Source organism: Psammomys obesus, unplaced genomic scaffold (assembly GCF_907164565.1).
Source record: "Psammomys obesus unplaced genomic scaffold, mPsaObe1.curated_primary_1811, whole genome shotgun sequence".
Lineage (NCBI taxonomy): Eukaryota > Metazoa > Chordata > Mammalia > Rodentia > Muridae > Psammomys > Psammomys obesus.
In genome coordinates, this window is record NW_026585691.1 from 2,080,171 (window position 1) to 2,097,590 (window position 17,420).

The window sequence follows — 17,420 nt, forward strand, 5'->3', positions numbered from 1 at the left end:
TGGTGCTGGGGTGTGACGACAGTCCCTGACTCAGGAGGCTGCTGGGAGAACCTCACCCGCAAATCTCTGGCCCAGACCCAAGTCTCAACAATTCTGTCTCCATAAGGACTAGAACCCAGGTCTCTCTCTGGCTTTCAGTGCCCAGTGGGACTCCACTCCTGTCTTTGCAGCCTGAGGGCAGGGTTAGAGCCTCCCAGGGAACAACACACCACTTCAGGAGGCCTAGGAAGGTCATGTGGACTACCACCATCAGACCCTCCTACTCAAGAGGCTCCTACTCAAGAGGCTGACACTGGGCACCGGAGCTGTCAGAATCCCATTCCTGCCCAGGCTCCTAGGAGCTCCAGAACCTGATGTTTTTAAGGACCCTAGGGGAAGCCAACCCTGTGGCCCTCCACAATGTCACCCAGCAGCTTTCTCGGCAGCCCTGTGTCTGGCAGAGATTGGGAAGTCAGCAGGTTTCTCCAGCACCACTTGGGTAATGCATTCTGCAGCACAGAGGCCCACATCCCACCATCGATTTTTCTTTATTGCGTTCTTTCATATTCGAAGCCGCCATGCATTTTAAAGTAATTATTGAATGGCATCCTCGATAGAGCTTAACACAAATATCATTCTAAACGGGACAGATTGATTTTCGGTCCTTTCAAGTGGCTCTCTCCCTCATGCCTAGGATCAGCTATAAGACGGCATATAGGCGTGGCCTCCGGACCATGTACCGCCGGAGGTCCCAGTGCTGCCCTGGCTACTACGAGAATGGAGACTTCTGCATTCGTAAGTAGGGGCCTTTGTGGAGATGGGAGGGGAGTGGATGGGGCCTCAGCCCACCTCGAGGCTTTCTAAGACCTTGCATGGTGCCAGTGCTTAGAGGCAACTCTGGGCTTGGTGCAAAAAATTAGTGGGGCTTGGCTTCAAATCAACCAACCCTCCATGATTATCAGGGCAGATGGACGCAGCTCTAGGTCCTAGAGGGGGTGGGAGAGAAGTGGACCCTTCTGGAATGGACCCTGTACAAGGTCAAGAAGAAGGAGTTCCAAGTGTCTGGAGCAGGGCTAAGCTAAGCTGTCTAGATGCTCAGAACTTGGCTGGAGGGATGGAGATGAGAAATAAAAGAGTAGATGGTTGGATGGATGGAGGGGAGCAGAAGAGGGAAGAAGGCAGGAGGACTGCATGTCTGGATGGTCAAACTATAGCTCCTCTGAGGATGGTGGCCTGGGTCAGTCAGATCACGAGGAACAGTTCCAGGATGTAGAGGGACAGCCACAGAGAGGGCTCCGTGAAAGGTGAGCTTTGCTTTTTCCTCGTCTGATTGCAGCTGCTCAGAGGAGAGGAGGAATAGTGTACAGAAGGGAAGCAACAGTTGCTGGTAGTCACGGGTTCCTGGGTAGGGGACACCCAGAAATGAGGGTTCTGGCACCAGCTTGCTGGGCCATGTGGCTCTGGGCAAGCTTCTTCACTTTCCTGAGATTATGCCTATGGGAGTCTTTTAGAGCCACATCTGACCAGTGGGTGGGTCACGTAGGACTCTCCAGGAGGCTTTTTGACTATTTTCTCAACTGCAGGGGTTCATGAAAACTGGGAAGCCCCCTTAACATGACAGTTAGGGAGCCTACTCACAAAGGGCCCCTCCACCCAGAGTGATGAATCTTGTTAGCATTCTCCTGCCTCAGATGGAGTCGGAAATGATGCGATGGTTCCTGACCTGGGGTTATATTGTGCTAGAGAGGCTCAATTCTATCGCCCTACAGGAGGAGGGGAAGATGCTCTGAAAATCAGATTAATAGTGCCCCAGGAACACTACAGAGAAAGGCACAGGCACTGATCTCTGAGGCTTTTCCTAGTTACAGGGCTGAGGGCCAGGCTAGGAGTAAGGCCTTGGCTGCCTCTCCACCTTGGATGGGGTACCCTGGGGTGTGCTGGTGGAGGTTAATCCACCACATCTGACTGCACAGAGCGCAGGCCTGGACAGGACGATGTGTCAGCAACGCTGCAGAACAGGCCTGGATTGGGTTTTACTCTGCCACATCCAGCTTTTTCCTTTGTTGTCATGGAGTCCAGCATCCAAGATGAGCTGGGCACTATTCTAACCATGTCCCGTTCATTGCCAAACAGCAGCCCTGTGGGATAGTTATCATTGCTTCTTTCATTTTGCAGATAGAGAAACTGAGTCACAGAGAACATAAGTAAGTTGTTCAAGGTCACACAATCAGGAAGTGGCAGGACAAGGGCTTGAGTCTAGGCTGTGTGGCTCCAGGGGCTGTGCACTCAAGCAGGTTAGACAAATATACTCTTGCTTCATGAACCCATGGGCGATTTTTTTTTCTTTTCTTTACCTCAGTTCCCAAACCTGTAAAATGGAGCCAGCATCAGCTGCATCCCTAGACACAGAGGAGGACCTTTGCAAATGTTGGCTCCCTTCTCTGGGGCTTCAGCTCTCTTTGTTTTTCAGTCATGGTTTTGACGTTAATTGCTCAAGGGGGTTCATAAATATTTCCCTGGGAAAATACACTGTGCATATTAGGGTTCACTAGAGGAGCAGAACTAACGGGATGAGTATATGTTAAGAGAGGACTTGTTAGATTGTGTTGCACAATATTAGTCCAAGTAGTCTGACAATGGCCACCTCACATCAGAGAGGTTGAGAACCCAGCAGTTGCTCAGACCACGAGGCTAGCTGTCTCAGCAATTTCAGTCCCATGACGAAGGCCTGGAGGATTCCTGAGGAGCCGCTGTTCCCCGGTCCATGTTAGCAGCTCAGGGAAGCTGCTTCTATCAGCAAAGGAGTCAGCTGTGGCTGTAACGGGGGAGGTGAGCTCACCCGAGAGAGTGAGGGCCAAGCCAAGCAGCAGAGCAATGCTTCTTTTCTATGTGTGTCACACACACACACATACACACACACACACACACACACACACACACACACACACACACACGTGCATCCAGATTTCCTCCATCTATAAGGGCCTAAGTCACGCTTGATTAGGCCCTCCCTAAATGACCTTTATAAGACCTTAATCCCTTAGGAACTGAGGGTCAGGATAGGAATGGTAGAGGGACACTGTGAAGCCCATGGCCTTGCCAGCAGCTTCTTCCTGCCCGTGAAGATGGAAGGAGTGGGTGGCAGCCAGCCCTGCTCAGGCTTCCTCAACTGTCCAGGAGGTGCTGTAGACTCCAGGGTGGGAGAGCCTGTGAGAGGGGACATGGCAGTGATGTGGTGCAAACTGGCCCTGCCTGACGGGCTCCAGGCAGGGAAGGGGCTATCGCTCTGATCCTGAACTAACCTTCTTAGAGCCTTGATTCTTACAGGTGGCAGAAGGATGGTGGCCTGGGAGAGAAAGCTTTGGTGGATTCTGCCACTAACTTGCGGTGCAGTCTCTGGCAAGTCCCTAGGTCTCTCTGAGGACTCCTGTGTGTGGAAAGAGGAAGAGAAGACATAGTGACAGAGTGTCAGGAGAGCAGAAAGCTCCGTGCAGCTCTAGGAGGAATGGTTTTGCTCCCTTTGTTCCATTTCCTCTGCCCAGAGTGGCCGTCCTTGTCTGGAGCATTGCTTCAGGGATGCTCACCCCTGCTTTCCCGGGTCACACCCCGTCCTCTCCTGTCGTCTGCAGACACAGCCAAGTGCGCCTTTGGTTGCCAAGTATCAAAGATTTCACAAAGATCACAGGGCACAAGTGTCTTTCTTCCTCTACTTGAAAGAGTCTTCGTGTCTCTGCCTTTGTGGAGCTGCTTTTATGTCTCTGCTGAGCTAACTGTCACCTACACACACAGACAGAGACACACACACATGGCGGTCATGGGAAGCTCTGCTTTTTGACAATAGTGGCATCAGGCTGGATGTGCGGGGCTGTGCTGCAGTCATGTACAGCACTGAAGTCCCAGAGGCTTCAGAAGCAACATCATTTGGTTTCTTGTTTCTGTCTTCCATCCACCCGGGCGCTCTGAGGCTGGCTGTTTGCCAGCATCAAGCCAGAACCTCTCACTGGAATGTTTTGGGATCCTAGGGCAGAGGGAAGAGGGCCAGGGCTAGTGTTGAAGGTGGAGAGTGAGGACATTTAATGAGCATTACCACAGCTCCTCAGAGTCTCCAGGGCTGCCTCAGTCCCTCAGTTTGTGTCCCCCGACAGTATCGTTGCAGCACCTGCTAACTGTGCTCTGCCCAGAGGTGGGCGGCTTGAAGGTGTCAGCACCACCTGGACGCCTTGATTCCTAGCACACTGTGTGCTTGAACCTCTGACATGGTGCTGCAGCTGCTCATGGGAAGCTCCTGTGGAGAGCCTCTGGGCGCCGTTCTGAGAAGGGCTGGGTTTCCTGTGTTCCTGCTCCAGCGTACACCTTCAGTGTGGTTGCCGAGAGGCCAGCAGGTGCCTCCCAGCCGCCTCTCTGTCACAATCAGACCTTCTCCCAAAAAGCTGGAGGGGAAAAAACAGGGGCCGCAGGGGTGGTCCAATTGGCCACTGTTGGTCCAGTTCCCTAGTGTCCCATTTCCTCTGCCTCATTTTTTCCGGGGGGAGAAGCTAGCCCCCTTGAATGTCCGGGCAATGTCCTCTGATGCTCCCAGGGGCCTCAAAGGCTAGCACTTTGCCTTCTGCTTTGTGCTTTTCATGGTGATTCGCAAGCGGAAGAACTAAGCAGTAACTCCAGGCAGGGGTGTGGCCAACAGCAGGCAGGGCTATATAGGACTGGAGGCTGGCCCCCAACAAGGCCCAGCCGCCCAGGGGAAGCAGCAGAAGGGGGCTTGGGAGACAGGGTGCACAGAGGGAATGTGCATCCCAGGGCTCAGACTGCAATCTGGTGAGCTCGTAGTGCTAGAGCTGTGACTTGGGTGCTGTTGGTTTGTTACCGCGCTGCTAGCCTTTGCGCATTCTTGGTGCTAGGAACTGAACCCAGTGCATGCCGAGTAAGGGCTCTGCCTGCGAGCAGCTCCGCCATTGCAGCTGAGGCTTGCAACAGTTACCACTTACATAGAGCACATAATGTTCACAAAGCACCTTGCCTCTCGCCTGATGGCTCACTCTCCTGGTCCGCCAATCTCCTTTTTCTCTGAAGGATCTGGATATGAGGATGTGGGTGGCACACCAGGCCCATTTGTGTGTGTGTGTGGGGGGGCAGGGACTCAGGTCCTCCTGCACTGTTGAGCTTTCTGCCCCGGTGGTCCATCCTCAAACTTCTCCAAGGATCTTTAACAGTTCTCCCTGGGAGGTCTTAGCCCTTTTTCTTCTGGAAACCTGAGTCTGCCCTCGCCTGCACAGTGGCTTAGCAGTTGTGACACTGAGTTTCAGTCCTTCCAAGTCACTCTGTTCTGAATTAATTGTAATGCTCTGAAAAGAGCATGTGTCAGTGTTGTTGTTTTTTTTTTAATGTTTATTTAGTTTTGTCAGTGTGTGTGTGTGTCTGTGTGTGTGTGTGTGTGTGTGTGTGTGTCTGTGTCTGTGTCTGTGTCAGGCCCTCATCCCTTGTCTCCAGCAGCTTGTCTCAAGTGAGAGTGAGTGCCTCAGATCCGTAGTTTAGATCCGACAGCTAAGCTGACTAACCTGTCTGCTGAGGTCTGAACTTCAGCTGCTCACGGTTCATTCCTAGAGGTTTATTGAAGCTGTTTGAGAAAAACACGCTCATTTTTCTGCAGGGTCCTTTCTCATGACAATTTTCTTCCTGCGTTTATGGCTTTAGTTATTTTAAACATGTTTATTTTATAGCTTTTTCTAGATAACTTCTGTCTTGAGCTTTTAGTTCTATTATTCTCAAATATTTGGAGTAACCATTCTCCTGTTTGCGATGCCCGCTGAGCGGCAGAGATGGTAGAATGTCTTCTCTTAGAGGGAGTCACTTTTTACGTATCAAGTATGTGTGTGCATGTCCGCATACATGTTTGCAGGTATGTGCAGAGTACATGTGTATACATACAAGCATGTATCTGAGTGGAGATCAGAGGTCAACTGAGTCTTTTTCAGCCACTGTCCACCTTAGGTTTAGAGACAGGGTCTCTCGCTGACTCTGGAGCTCATCCATTCGGCTAGACTGACCATGGCCAGTGGGCTCCGGGGCTCCTCCTGTCTCTAGCTCCCCAGGGGAGGAGTGTGTGTGTGTCCTGTATCCGCCTCTTACACGGCTTCTGGAGAGCTGAGCTCACCCCTGTCACCAGTGCTGCAGTAGCCGAGCCTTGGCCTCAGTTCGTGGCTACCTCTTCTTCAGCCTCTTCTCCCCATGCCCATTGCTTTTACGTTTTCCCATAAGCAGCTAATGCTTTCCACTGCCCTGAGACCACCCTCTGATCTCATGGCTTGGGCTGGGACTCCCGTGTGTAGCAAAGACGTAGGTTGTGGGTGTTTTGTTGTTGTTGTTTTCGTTGTTTCATTTGTTTTTTTCTCTCTCTTTCCTCTGTTTAATTGGTGTGAAATCCATGTACCAGGAAATCCATCATTTCAAAGCATACAGTGCCATGGCCTTGAGCACAGTGCAGTACAGATACCTTCCCTGGCTAGTCCCGGCACATTGTTAACCCTCCGGAAGGAGACTGTGCTCCCAGCACCTCCCCTGGCTCTTTTTGCATGGGAAACTCTACCCCTTGAGCCCCGGGACAGACTGCCTTGTTTTTTCCCCCAGGTTGGTAGGCAGCATCCCTGAGTGGAGCTGGAAGCTGCTGATGCCAACTCTGCCTCGTGTGGGCATCAAATCCTTGGCTCCCAGCGTGGGCTGGAGGCGAGGAGGTGGGTGGGTTGATGGCTGGGTCCGACTGCACTGACCTGGCGACAGTTCCTGACCTTCCGCTTTCTTTTATAAAGTCTCCTTGCTCCCAGACTTGGAATTTCCACTTCTGTCAGAGCTCAGCTGTATTTCAGCGAGTGATTTATTGTATTTTGGAGGAGCTTTAGTAGCGTGATGGGCCTCTATCAGCCCTTGGCCCCTGCCGCGTGGGGCTGTGAGTGGTGAAGTGGGGGCCTTGTACCTTCTAACGTCCCGAAGAATAATGGCCGCAGTGGGGTAAGGTTGTAGCTTACCCTCTATGTCACCCGCAGCCTAGTCTGTGGCGTGCTTGGCCAAACTGCAAACGAAGATCATTGTCAGAAGACAAACTGGAGTTCAAAGGGCCATTGGCAAGTGCAAGTGTCCACGTAAAAGATCAAGCAGGTGCAGCACTAAATCCAGCATTTTTCCTTACCTAGTCAGGAAGGATGGATGGATAGAAGACAGAAGTGGGGCTTGACTGGAACGGTAGGCAAGGAGGTAACACGGAGGGGGTTCAAGTCCACACTGGGGTGATCTTTAAACATGTGTGTGAGTGAGGGCTGGGCAGGTGACTCAGTGGGTAAGAGGGTTTGTGTGCAAGCATGAGGACCTGAGTTCAAATCCCCAGCACCCACCTAAGGAGCCAGGGATTGTTATGCCTGTGTGTACCCCCAGTGCTGGGAAGATGGTAAAGACAAAAGGATTGCCAAGGGTTGCCGGCCACCAGCCTAGCTCCAGGTTCTGAGAGACTGAATACGGAACAGTTCCCTTGAATTGTGGAAGGTCATGGAGCCAGATACTTGACAGTCTCTTCTGGTCTCTGGATGTACACACCTGCACACATACATACCTGCATACACACAAACCACATATATGTATCACCACTCATGCATAAATAAATACATAAATATATTTCTAAAAATTTATCGAGGTGGGTTCCAATGGATACCAGGGTAGGTAGCAGAGCTGGCAGTGTTAGGCGTGTGTGTGCGTGTGTGTGTGTGCGTGCGTGTGGGCACGCGTGCGTGCGTGTGCACAAGCAGAGCTTAAGGGGCCTGTTTGAAACTCAGTCTTGCCACGTAGCTGCTGGGTAAAGCACTCGGATGGCTCTCTGGGGCTCCTTGGGGAATTTGCCCGCTGCTGGCACCAGGAGCAGTGCTGATGTCACCTTCTTGGGTCATCAACACCTGGTGCTGAGCTTTGCTGCCTAGAGCCGCATCCATCCATCTTCCTGTGCGCCCATCCATCTAGTTGTCACCTCCTTCTCCATCTTGTAGGCGCTGCTGTATCCTGGGGACATGGGATAGTGGGAGAGATTCCTTCACGGGATAAGAAGTGCCGTTTCAGTGGACAGGCTGGGATGTCACAAGGCTGGTGGTGGGGAAGGAGGCTTCCTAGCTGCCACATGAGGTCCCCAGTGATCCGAGGTGGCTGACCCACCATGGTGGTCTTCAGCCTGTGAGCTGTGAAAGTGGGAAGCAGAAAGCTGAGTGGCTGAGTTCCCATTGATGGAGAAACACCTAAGGACAGATACATAAACCGTGAAATCAGTTCATTCCAAAGATGTGTTCTTGAACCCTTGTTAGTGCTTGTCAGGTCTTAGTCAATCACTGAGCGAATGAACGAGTGTGCGGTTCCCACAGTGCCCACTGGTCACTCTTGATTCTCCTGGTGTGAGCAACCTGGTAAGATTCTATTCTAGCCACTAACTGCTTAGAAGCCACGAGGCAGTTGATGTCATGAGCTCTTTATTTACCCTGACCCCCTTCTTCCGGCCTCACAGCTTCCGGGCCCCTCTGCCATTCTTACCCCACTGTCTCTGACGCTGCCCTGTTTGCATGTCTGTCCCTCTAGCTCAGGAGCTAGTTCTCAAGGAATCAAGTCTCCCGCATGGCTTGTCCCCAGGGAGGGCATCTGGTACTGGTGAGGGTTGAATGAGTGCATAATGAAACAGACCACTACAAATGTTGAGGCTGTCTTACAGAGACATCCAGGAGCCTGGGAAGGCAGGTCCAGGTAACTCAGACCTCTTGGTAAGATCGTTTTGACACCCGTCTGAAGAGAGATCAGAGCTGAGCAGTGGTTCAGAGAGTTTTAGAGCTGTGTTTCTGGATCTCGCCAAGAGCCCCTGCTCTTGCACACAGGTGGCCCTGGTACTCCTGTTCCCCCGCCCCGTGGGCTCTTCCAGGAGTCCAGGCCTGTGCCTCCCTCCCTTACTTGGCCTGGCCCGCTCTTCTGCTGAGGCGTCCTGTCAGGTATAGGCTCTCTGCCCCTCACCTGTTTCTATTTCTCTACAGCGCACTACCTGGCTCGGAATATAGACGTGCATTTCACTTTCTGTCTCAGCCTCAGTAGGGGTAAGAGCTTTCATTTCTAGCAGCTAATACTCTTAACCCTGACGTGGGGTCTGTGAGAAAGAAAATGACCAAGACTCTGTGAATGAATGAATGAATGAATGAATGAATGAATGAATGAATGAATGCGTAAGCTTCTGCAGACAGGGACATGCCTTAAAATATGCCCTTGGGGCTGATGGTACAGCTCTGGTGCTGAGTGCTTGCCTAGTATGCACGAAGCCCTGAGTTTGACCCTAAGAAGCACATAAACTGAGCATGGTGGCACAGGTCTGTAGTCCCAGCACTTCAGGGAGTAGAGGCAGGAGGATCAGATCATCAAGATCATCTTCAGCTATGTGATAGGTATGAGGCTAGCCTGGGGTACGTGAGATCCTACAGAAACGAACAAACAATAAAACTGTGAGCTTAACATACGTTTCATAGCCTACAGGCTGGCAAAATGCCAGACATGGACAGCTCCCAGCACCCCAAGTAGCCAGCCAGTGCCCAGTCATGCTTACCCGGGCTCCTTTGGTTTCCGACATCCCTGGGGCTACCCACCAAGTGCAGATCAGAGTCCTCTGCTCAGAAGCCGGTGCCCTATAGATCGCTCCCTGGGGTCCCACTGTTCACTGCTGTCCCCTTATCCCACCGGGAAGCTGAGGTGCTCACTGTCCCTTGCTCCCTGCCTCTGCAGGCTGGACACTCAGCAGATGGAAAGAGGAAACTCTTTGCTGGATGGCTTGCCAAGTGCTTCCCTCCCTCCGGCGCTTAGGAGAGTGGCCATTACCAGAGTTTTGCAGTCGATGGACACCTTGGTCCCTAAATCTCCTCTAATGCTTGCTCTTTGATTAAGGGAAGCTGAGTGGCTTCAGGAGGGTTGACGGCAACAGCTCAGAGCCCCCCCTGCCTCCTGATGGCCACTTCAGTGTTTTTGAAGACCTGCCTCTGAAGGGTCTTGATCAGCTGCATGATGGGGGCTGTGAGGGGGCTGGCTGGGAGAGCCAGACACCCTGTTACCATGCTGGCCACTGACATCTGAGGAAAGCCCAAGAGGGAGGCCCCTCGTTGCAGCTCGTGTGCCACTGTGCCCACCTTGTCTGCACCTGCGAGTAAGGGTGAAAATACGTAACTTCAGGCTTGGCAGTCTCACCAGTAAGTTAGAGGGACTAGAGTCTGGGAAGTACCCTGGACTGAGGGGTGGGCAACCCCGTAATTGCTGGATTATGAGGAGAGGGTAGCAACCGACTTTTACCAGAGTGAAGGTTCTATTTCATTTTATTTCATGGATGTTTACCTGCTTGTATGCCTGTGCACCATATGTGTGCCTGGCCTCTGTGGATGCCATAAGAAGGAATCAGATTACCTGGCCTGAGGTTACGGACTGTGGAGGGTCACCGTGTGCGTGCTGGGAACTGGGCCAGGATCCCCCAAAAGTGCAGTAAGTTCTCCCAACTGCTGACTCACCTCTCTGGCCCCAGGAAAATGGGGGAGTCTTAATATTTTAACAACCAACACCCTCTTCTGCATCGCAAGCCTTAGCCCGAACCTGAGTCTCTGGAATGCTTTGATCCCCGGAGATGCCTTGACTGCTGAGTCTGGCTCTGCGGGCATGGCAGGAGGGTCTGCAGGTACGCTGCTTCCTACCGCCGGTGTGACTTTGGGTAAGTCTGCTAACTTCTGGGCCTCCACTTACTTAGCCGTAAAGCCAGGCACCAGTGGTCCTTTCCTGGTGGTGATGGTGTGTGAGGCTTGAAGAGGGTATGTGGGTACTCATGGGGCCTGGCAAGTGGTACTCATGGGATATGCTGAGGCTGGGCTCCAGAGTGATTCTTCGTTATCACAGACACACATATGTCCGTGGGTGCCCGGGTTCCCAGGACACAGGCGTGGCTGTGTTCTGCGCATTACCTGGTGTGTGTGTGGAGGGTGTGTCTGCCCATGGGAAGGCCTGCTATAGCCCCCATTGGAGTGCTACCTGCCCACTTGTGCATTCTGAGCTGTGTTTACTGTTCTCAAGACTGTGCTGGGAGTCGCCTTCCCCATTGTCTTTTCCCACTCTGCTTTCTCCTTCCCTTTTGCAAGCAGCCAGTCGGCACTTCTAATCACCAGCAAGGGAGCCAAAATGACTTCCTTTGTCCCTGCTGGTGAGAGCAGAGAAGCCAGAGACCCTCTCCATCTCATTTCCAGGATGGAGGTAGCCCTGGTTCCAACATTGAACGTCTCCTCTGTCCCCTGGCCAGACCAAGAACTCTCCCTCTGGCCACCTTTCACTATGTCCATCTGGAAAGAGGGTGCTGCCTAGATGTGGGAGCAATATGGCCCCAACTTCAAGTCAGCCTTAATGCTGATGGCTCAGTTGGTAAAGTGTTTTCCACGCAAGCATGAGGACCTAAGTGTGAATCCCCAGCACTCAAGTTTAAAAAACAAAAAAACACAGTGTGGCCAGGTGTACCTGTAATTTCAGCAGTGAGCAGGCTGCTGGGGCCTTGCAGGCCAGCCCATCTAGCTAGAGCAGTAAGCTCCGGGGTCAGGGCATCGTGGCGCACACCTTTAATCCCGAGACTTGGGAGGCAGAGGCAGGTGAATCTCTGTGGGTCTGAGGCCATCGTGGTCTACAAAGTGAGTCCAGGACAGGGCAACACAGAGAAACCCTGTTTCAAAAAACAAACAAAGAAGACCTGTTCTCAAAGACTAAGGAGGGACCAGTGAGATTGCTCAGCAGGTAAAGGTGCCAAGCTTGATGACCTCAGTTCTATCCCTAGGACCTATATAGTGGAAGGAGTGTGCTGACCTCTACCCAAGCAGCTTTAATCTCCATACTCGAACATATACAAAATTTTAAAACATAATTTAAAACCTTTTTAAAAAGTGGAGAGCAATTGGGGAAGATGCCTACTCCGGCCTCCACACAGATGCATGGCACAGGGACACAGGCACGACAGGGGGTGGAGGGGTTGAAGTTGCCTCCTCTCGCTGACATGGCCAGGTGGAGGGCCTTGGGCCTTGGTCTCTGTTTATTCTCAAATTCCAATCCACCAAACAAACTGCAGAGGCCTGATAGTAAATCAGTAGGCGCGTGATTTACAGGGTTCTGTTTGTTTGCTCAGCTAAGCTTTTGGCAAGGTAAACGCAGAAGCTGCAGAAACCTCTTTGAAGCAGCCACGGGGCTCAAACGCCCTTCAGTCCTCCATAAAGGATGCACAAAATTATATGGACTTGATTAGTATCTTTCTTACATAAAACCACTTCAATGCCTGCTTTGGGCTTGAGAATAAAGTCACTGGTGGAACCTTTTGTTGCCCTGGCCCACGGGCACCTGGTAATTGAAGATTTCCCTTTAAAAGTGTGTCAGATGGAAAGAGCTTCTAATTTACTAAGTGGAGGAGCCTTTGTTAGGGAGGCGCGTGCTTTGTTCTGCCTGTCCCTTTTAATCTTGTTTCAGCACAATGGACTTCCAGAGAGCACTTGGAGTGGATGGAGGATGGATGAGGATGCTGGATGGGGCTGATGGTGGGGAGCAAGCCAGGGCAGGGCCAGGGCTGTGCTTCTCTTTGGCCTGTTGGCAGCTCTTTCCTGTCGGGACTCCCTTTTCTCTAGACTCCAAAACTGTGGCAGGTGAAGGCCCCGGGGCAAACTCCATTAATTTTGTGGAAGAGCCCCCTCCCCCATTTAGTTCTAATAAGAGCATTGCTCCTCCCTTAATACCACATAGCACCTGTACCTGCAAGCCCAGAAGCCAGACCCGGGTTCCGGCTACATTCCCTGTTGGTTCCCAGGTTCAAATCTCATCTGTTCTAACACGAATGCCATCTGATGTTTGGCAGGGTGGTTTTGGTCAAAGGGACACCCACAGATCTCACTAGGGTGGCATTTGTCTCCCCTTAGCTGACTTTGGACTCCTAGGACAAGGAGGGCACTGTAGTCTCCCAAGCTGTCCCCTTGGGTTGGAGGAGGCATCCGTTGTGAGCCTGACCCGGCTGATGGGTAGAACCCTCAACGTGGCCTCGGCATACTCTTGATGCGCAGATTCAGGGTTCTGTCTCTTTGAGGCTTTGCTCGTGTGTAATACCAAAAGACCTTTTGGCTCACAAGGTCTCTTACATGTGAGTTGAAAGCAGGGTGGCTGTAGAAGGAAGGGTCTTCTCATGTTGGAGTCAGTGGGCCGAGTTAGCAGAGGAGCCAAGATCACTAGACAGTTGAGAATGGAAAGTGTACTTGCGGTGCTCAAGGGGATAACTCAGAGCAGGAGCCCAGGAGAAACGCAGTGATGACGAAGATTGGGAAGTAGTTGTGGCACTCCTTGGAAAAGCCACGGGGCTTGTTTGCATATGGCAGGTGTGCACAGTCGGGGTCTGTGGCCACAGCATCCTGGGCCTCACCAGGGCCAGCCACTGCTTGCCACATCCGGAAGGGCTGGTTCCGGCCTTCATGACTCACAAAAGCTGCTCTGTTTCTGGAGGGCTGGGCAGAGAGCCTGGCGGTGATGTGGACCTGCCCGCTCCATCCAAGGCAGGGAAGCTTGACTGTGTTTCTGTGTGTCGCTAAGTTGAGGGGAAGAGCCCAGGCGATGAGGTTGTGTGGCGTTTTGTCTCAACAAATAATGAAGCAAGGAAGGAGCTCTCGTGCTTGTCTCGGGCTTCCACATGTGGACATGGAACTGGGAGGGTAACATGCTTGTTTAGCATACAGTGGACCCTGGGGTCAATCTCCAGCATGGCATAGACTGAACGCAGTAGCTCACACCTGCAAGCCCAACGCTTAGGAGGTGGGGGCAAGAAGATCTGAAATTCAAAGTGATCTTCAGCAACATAGTGAGTTTGGGGCTAGCCTGGGCTATGTGAGATCTTGTCTCAAACAATAACAAAATGTATATGCCGAACCATTAACATCCACACAGAAGGCGTAAAACGTCCTCAGAGGAGCAAGTGACCTGTCTGAGGATCCACACTGGAAGCACCACGCACATCACTGCCTGAAAAGCCAGGCCTGGCCCTCAGGTGAAGGAGCGTCCCACTGCGCTTGCTGCAGGCCCCTCGTCAGTGCTGCTCATGTTCCGTGTGGTGCAGAACTACCACGGCTCACTTCTCACTGCTGCCGGGTGGGGGCCTGCCTGGGCGTCCTGACTTGCAACTGCTCTGTGTCTCGGTCTTCTCAGCTGTGTGAGGATCGGGGTACCCCCATCTAGTCAGACTTGCAAAACAAGGTTAGGGAAAATGGTGGTGGTGCTTTGGTGAGGGGAAGCCTATCTACTGTCACCCATCGTTAGGCTGTGGCAAACAACATGAAAGTTTACATGTGGGAAGATGGAGGGTTGCAGGGTGGGGCCACGGCCTCAGAGAAGCCTGTCACCAGGCTTCTGGGGTTCAGCCTGCAGGTGTCTTGGAGAGAAATGATGATCCCGATTCCAGAGCAGGGACTTGGGGACCCCACCTACGTGGGAAAGATGCCCTGACTCTCTGTCGAGGAAGAGTCTGTGAGTCTTGGGTGCAGCTGGTCTTGGCTGTAACAGTTAATCATTAACTGTTAATCATTTTTACAACTCAAAGGATGTAAAAGTGGATGTAAGGTTTTCCCGTTTCCACGTGGGAAGAAAGACATCTTTCATAGACGGAAAGTGACCTTAAGGGAATTCTGGAGTGTGTCTGGGGTTTTGAGTGACTCCATCTTGCCCTGCAGCAGCAGAAGAAAGCTGAGCTGGTGTGCGTCAGCACTGCACAGACACTGATGGAGCTCTAAAAAGTGGCCTCTGGTGTGCGGACAGCCAGCCACTCAGGGCACAGCAGCTCAGCCGGAGGTCTTAATTACCTGCTCAGAACAAGAGACAGATCTGAGATGTGCAGAGTTGCGTGTACAAAGTGTTTGATTTCCCGGGGCGGGTGTGGAGCAAGGAGAGCCATATGGCCCAGTGGTTGAACAGCTGTCTCTGGAGAAGGAGCAATCGGGAGCTCCCACCATCTGGGTAAATTACACGACTCACAGTTTTTCCCAGTTCGTGTTGCAGGAAGGTAGCATGCAGCAGTCAAGTGGTGGAGAGAGATGGGGCTCTCCTGTGTGCTCTCACCTGACCACTGTGTGGCCATTCTTCCCAGGATGCCCTGAGCCACCTCATGAGCCTGTCGGAGCTTATTGCTAAGGCCACCTGCAGCAAATGCCCTCCCAGCTTCACCCCACAGCCTCTGCCCAGCGGGGAAGCCTTCTGCTTCCTCTGGAAAGCATAAATGTCATTCCTTTAACCCAGCCCCCCCCCCCCCCCAGCTTGCCTCTTCGGCAGGCTGCAGAGTCGACTTGAAGAGTGCTTAGTGGTTTGGGGCGGTTATATTTTCTCTGCTCTATGATCCATGTTAGGTTAAAAGGGCCAGGGCGGCTTTTCCTTCCCATGGAAGATAACTCAACCCGGACAGGCTCCCTCTGGGAGAATTAAAGGTGATGAGGGACTTCTGCTTGGCTGCAACTGTTAATATCCTTCCCCAGTGTGGCCCCCTCAGTCCCCACCTCTCCAGCTGGCTGCTGTGATGGATTCATTCCAGCGTTCTCTCGTTCCAGTACTAACTCTTGGGTTTTTCAATGGCCTCACAGAGCAAGGGCTACCCATCCAAGGAAGCATGAGGAAAGTCACGTGGAGGGGCCGCCGTGGGTGACTTTTTCATTTCTTATAGAAGTGCTTGGGAATGTAGCTCAGTTGGTAGAGTGCTTACGTAGAATGCACAAAGTCCTGGCTTCTGTCTCTAGCACCACATAAACCCAGGCTTAGTGGCACACACCTAAAACCTCAGCACTGAAGATGTGGGGGCAGGAGGATCAGAAGTTCAAGGTCGTCTCTGACTATGTAATGAATTCAAGGGCAGCTGGGCTTAAGATTCTGCTTCAAAAAAGAAAATTAATCTAGAGCTAGAAGGGCTTATCAACTATTTTAGCATCTTCCAGAGAGAGGCTATCAGGAAACCAAACAGCCTGCCCCTCTACAGCTTGCCCCCTAGGTGATGGGTGGTTGTAGGCTCATCCATCAGCCCCAGGAGCAGCAAGACTAGCTCTCTCTTTAGTGGGCCTGCAGAGTGCTTCTAGGAATAGGGCAATCATTGTAGCCCCTGACCCTTTTGCATTGGTGACAAGGAGGTGTGGCTTCTGAGAAGGAAAACTGAGGGGGCTTGGCTTCCTCACAGCTGCCCTCACTGTCCCCTTCATAGACTTTTCTTTGTATGGGGGTCGTTTGAAAGTTGTCCATCACCACACCCACCAAAGGAGAGGATGGGAAAGGAAGCTGAGTCAGCTAATGCTGTTTAGAAGCTCAGAGGAATCGGTTCTATTTTCCAAGATGGCCACCTCCCTTTCCGCTGTGCATTTGTAGGGCCTTCTTCCGCACCTTTCTGTACCTCTGTTCTCTGTGCAAAGGCTCCTGCATTCTAGTAGAGGACACTTAGGAGACAGTTCCTGGGGGGAGGGGGAATGATCTTGTACCCCAGGCTGAATCTGTGGGCTGTGTGTGAGGCTGTGCTCAGCTGTTGAAGGAAGGGAGACTAAAAGAGGACAGTGGGCAGCAGGGAAGCTACACAAGGACATAGGGTGTGGTCTTCTGACTCCCAACAAAGTTCTATCAGTGGAACCAAGACCAAAGCCAAATGGGGTAGCTGAGGCACAGAGCTGAGTTGAGGGCTCTGGTCCAGGTCTCCAGATCCCATGCACATGCCACTGGGCAATGAGTCCAGGAGCTGGGAGCTGGGTCTTGATTCTTCTCTGCACCCCAATCAGGAACCCCATGTTCTCAGAGTGAGGAGAGGCTCTGGCATTTGTCTCTAGATGATGATGTCTCCTTAAGGCCTCTGTGCCATCACTGAACTCCTGATAGACAAGCTTGGCCACATGGGGGCTGCAAATCTGGTTTGATCCAGGCAGAAAATGGCAGCCGTGCTTTGACTTTCATACTTGTGATGATTTCTGGGCAATACTGAGGAAATCATTGGCCTTCCCAGAAGTCCACAGGGATGTTGGTGTTGGTGGAGGGGTGGACACAACACAGACTCACAGCTTCAGAGGTGACTGTCTAGGTCTAGCATGATTCTACTGGCTGACAGGGGTCTTGCTGTCTTCGAAGGGAGTGCAGGAGGGTTTGGACTGCGTGCAGGAGAAACAACCAAGTCTGTGTCTCCCATATAGCAGTACTTCAGGCATTCTTTTATCTTTGTGTCTGTGATCATGTGTGTATGTGGTGTGTATGTATGTGTGTGTGTGTGTGATGTGCATTCCTGTGTGCCTAAGGTTAATTTCAGGTCTTCCTTGATTGGTTTTCATCTTATTTATGGAGTCAGGGTCTCTCACGGAACCCGGAGCTGATTCTCCTAGTCTAGAAAGCCAGCTTGCCCC

General features: G+C 52.1%; 1 protein-coding gene across 20 annotated transcripts in view; it reads left to right on the plus strand.

Moving 5' to 3' along the window:
• The window catches only part of Megf11 (multiple EGF like domains 11), a 313,387-nt gene that overhangs the window by 112,795 nt on the left and 183,172 nt on the right, over nucleotides 1-17,420 (plus strand). For all 20 annotated transcript variants that reach the window (XM_055597245.1, XM_055597197.1, XM_055597298.1 and 17 more), the window contains exon 4: nucleotides 674-774. In XM_055597245.1, coding sequence (XP_055453220.1) covers nucleotides 674-774 — 101 coding nt within the window. The remainder of the gene's footprint in view (nucleotides 1-673; nucleotides 775-17,420) is intronic.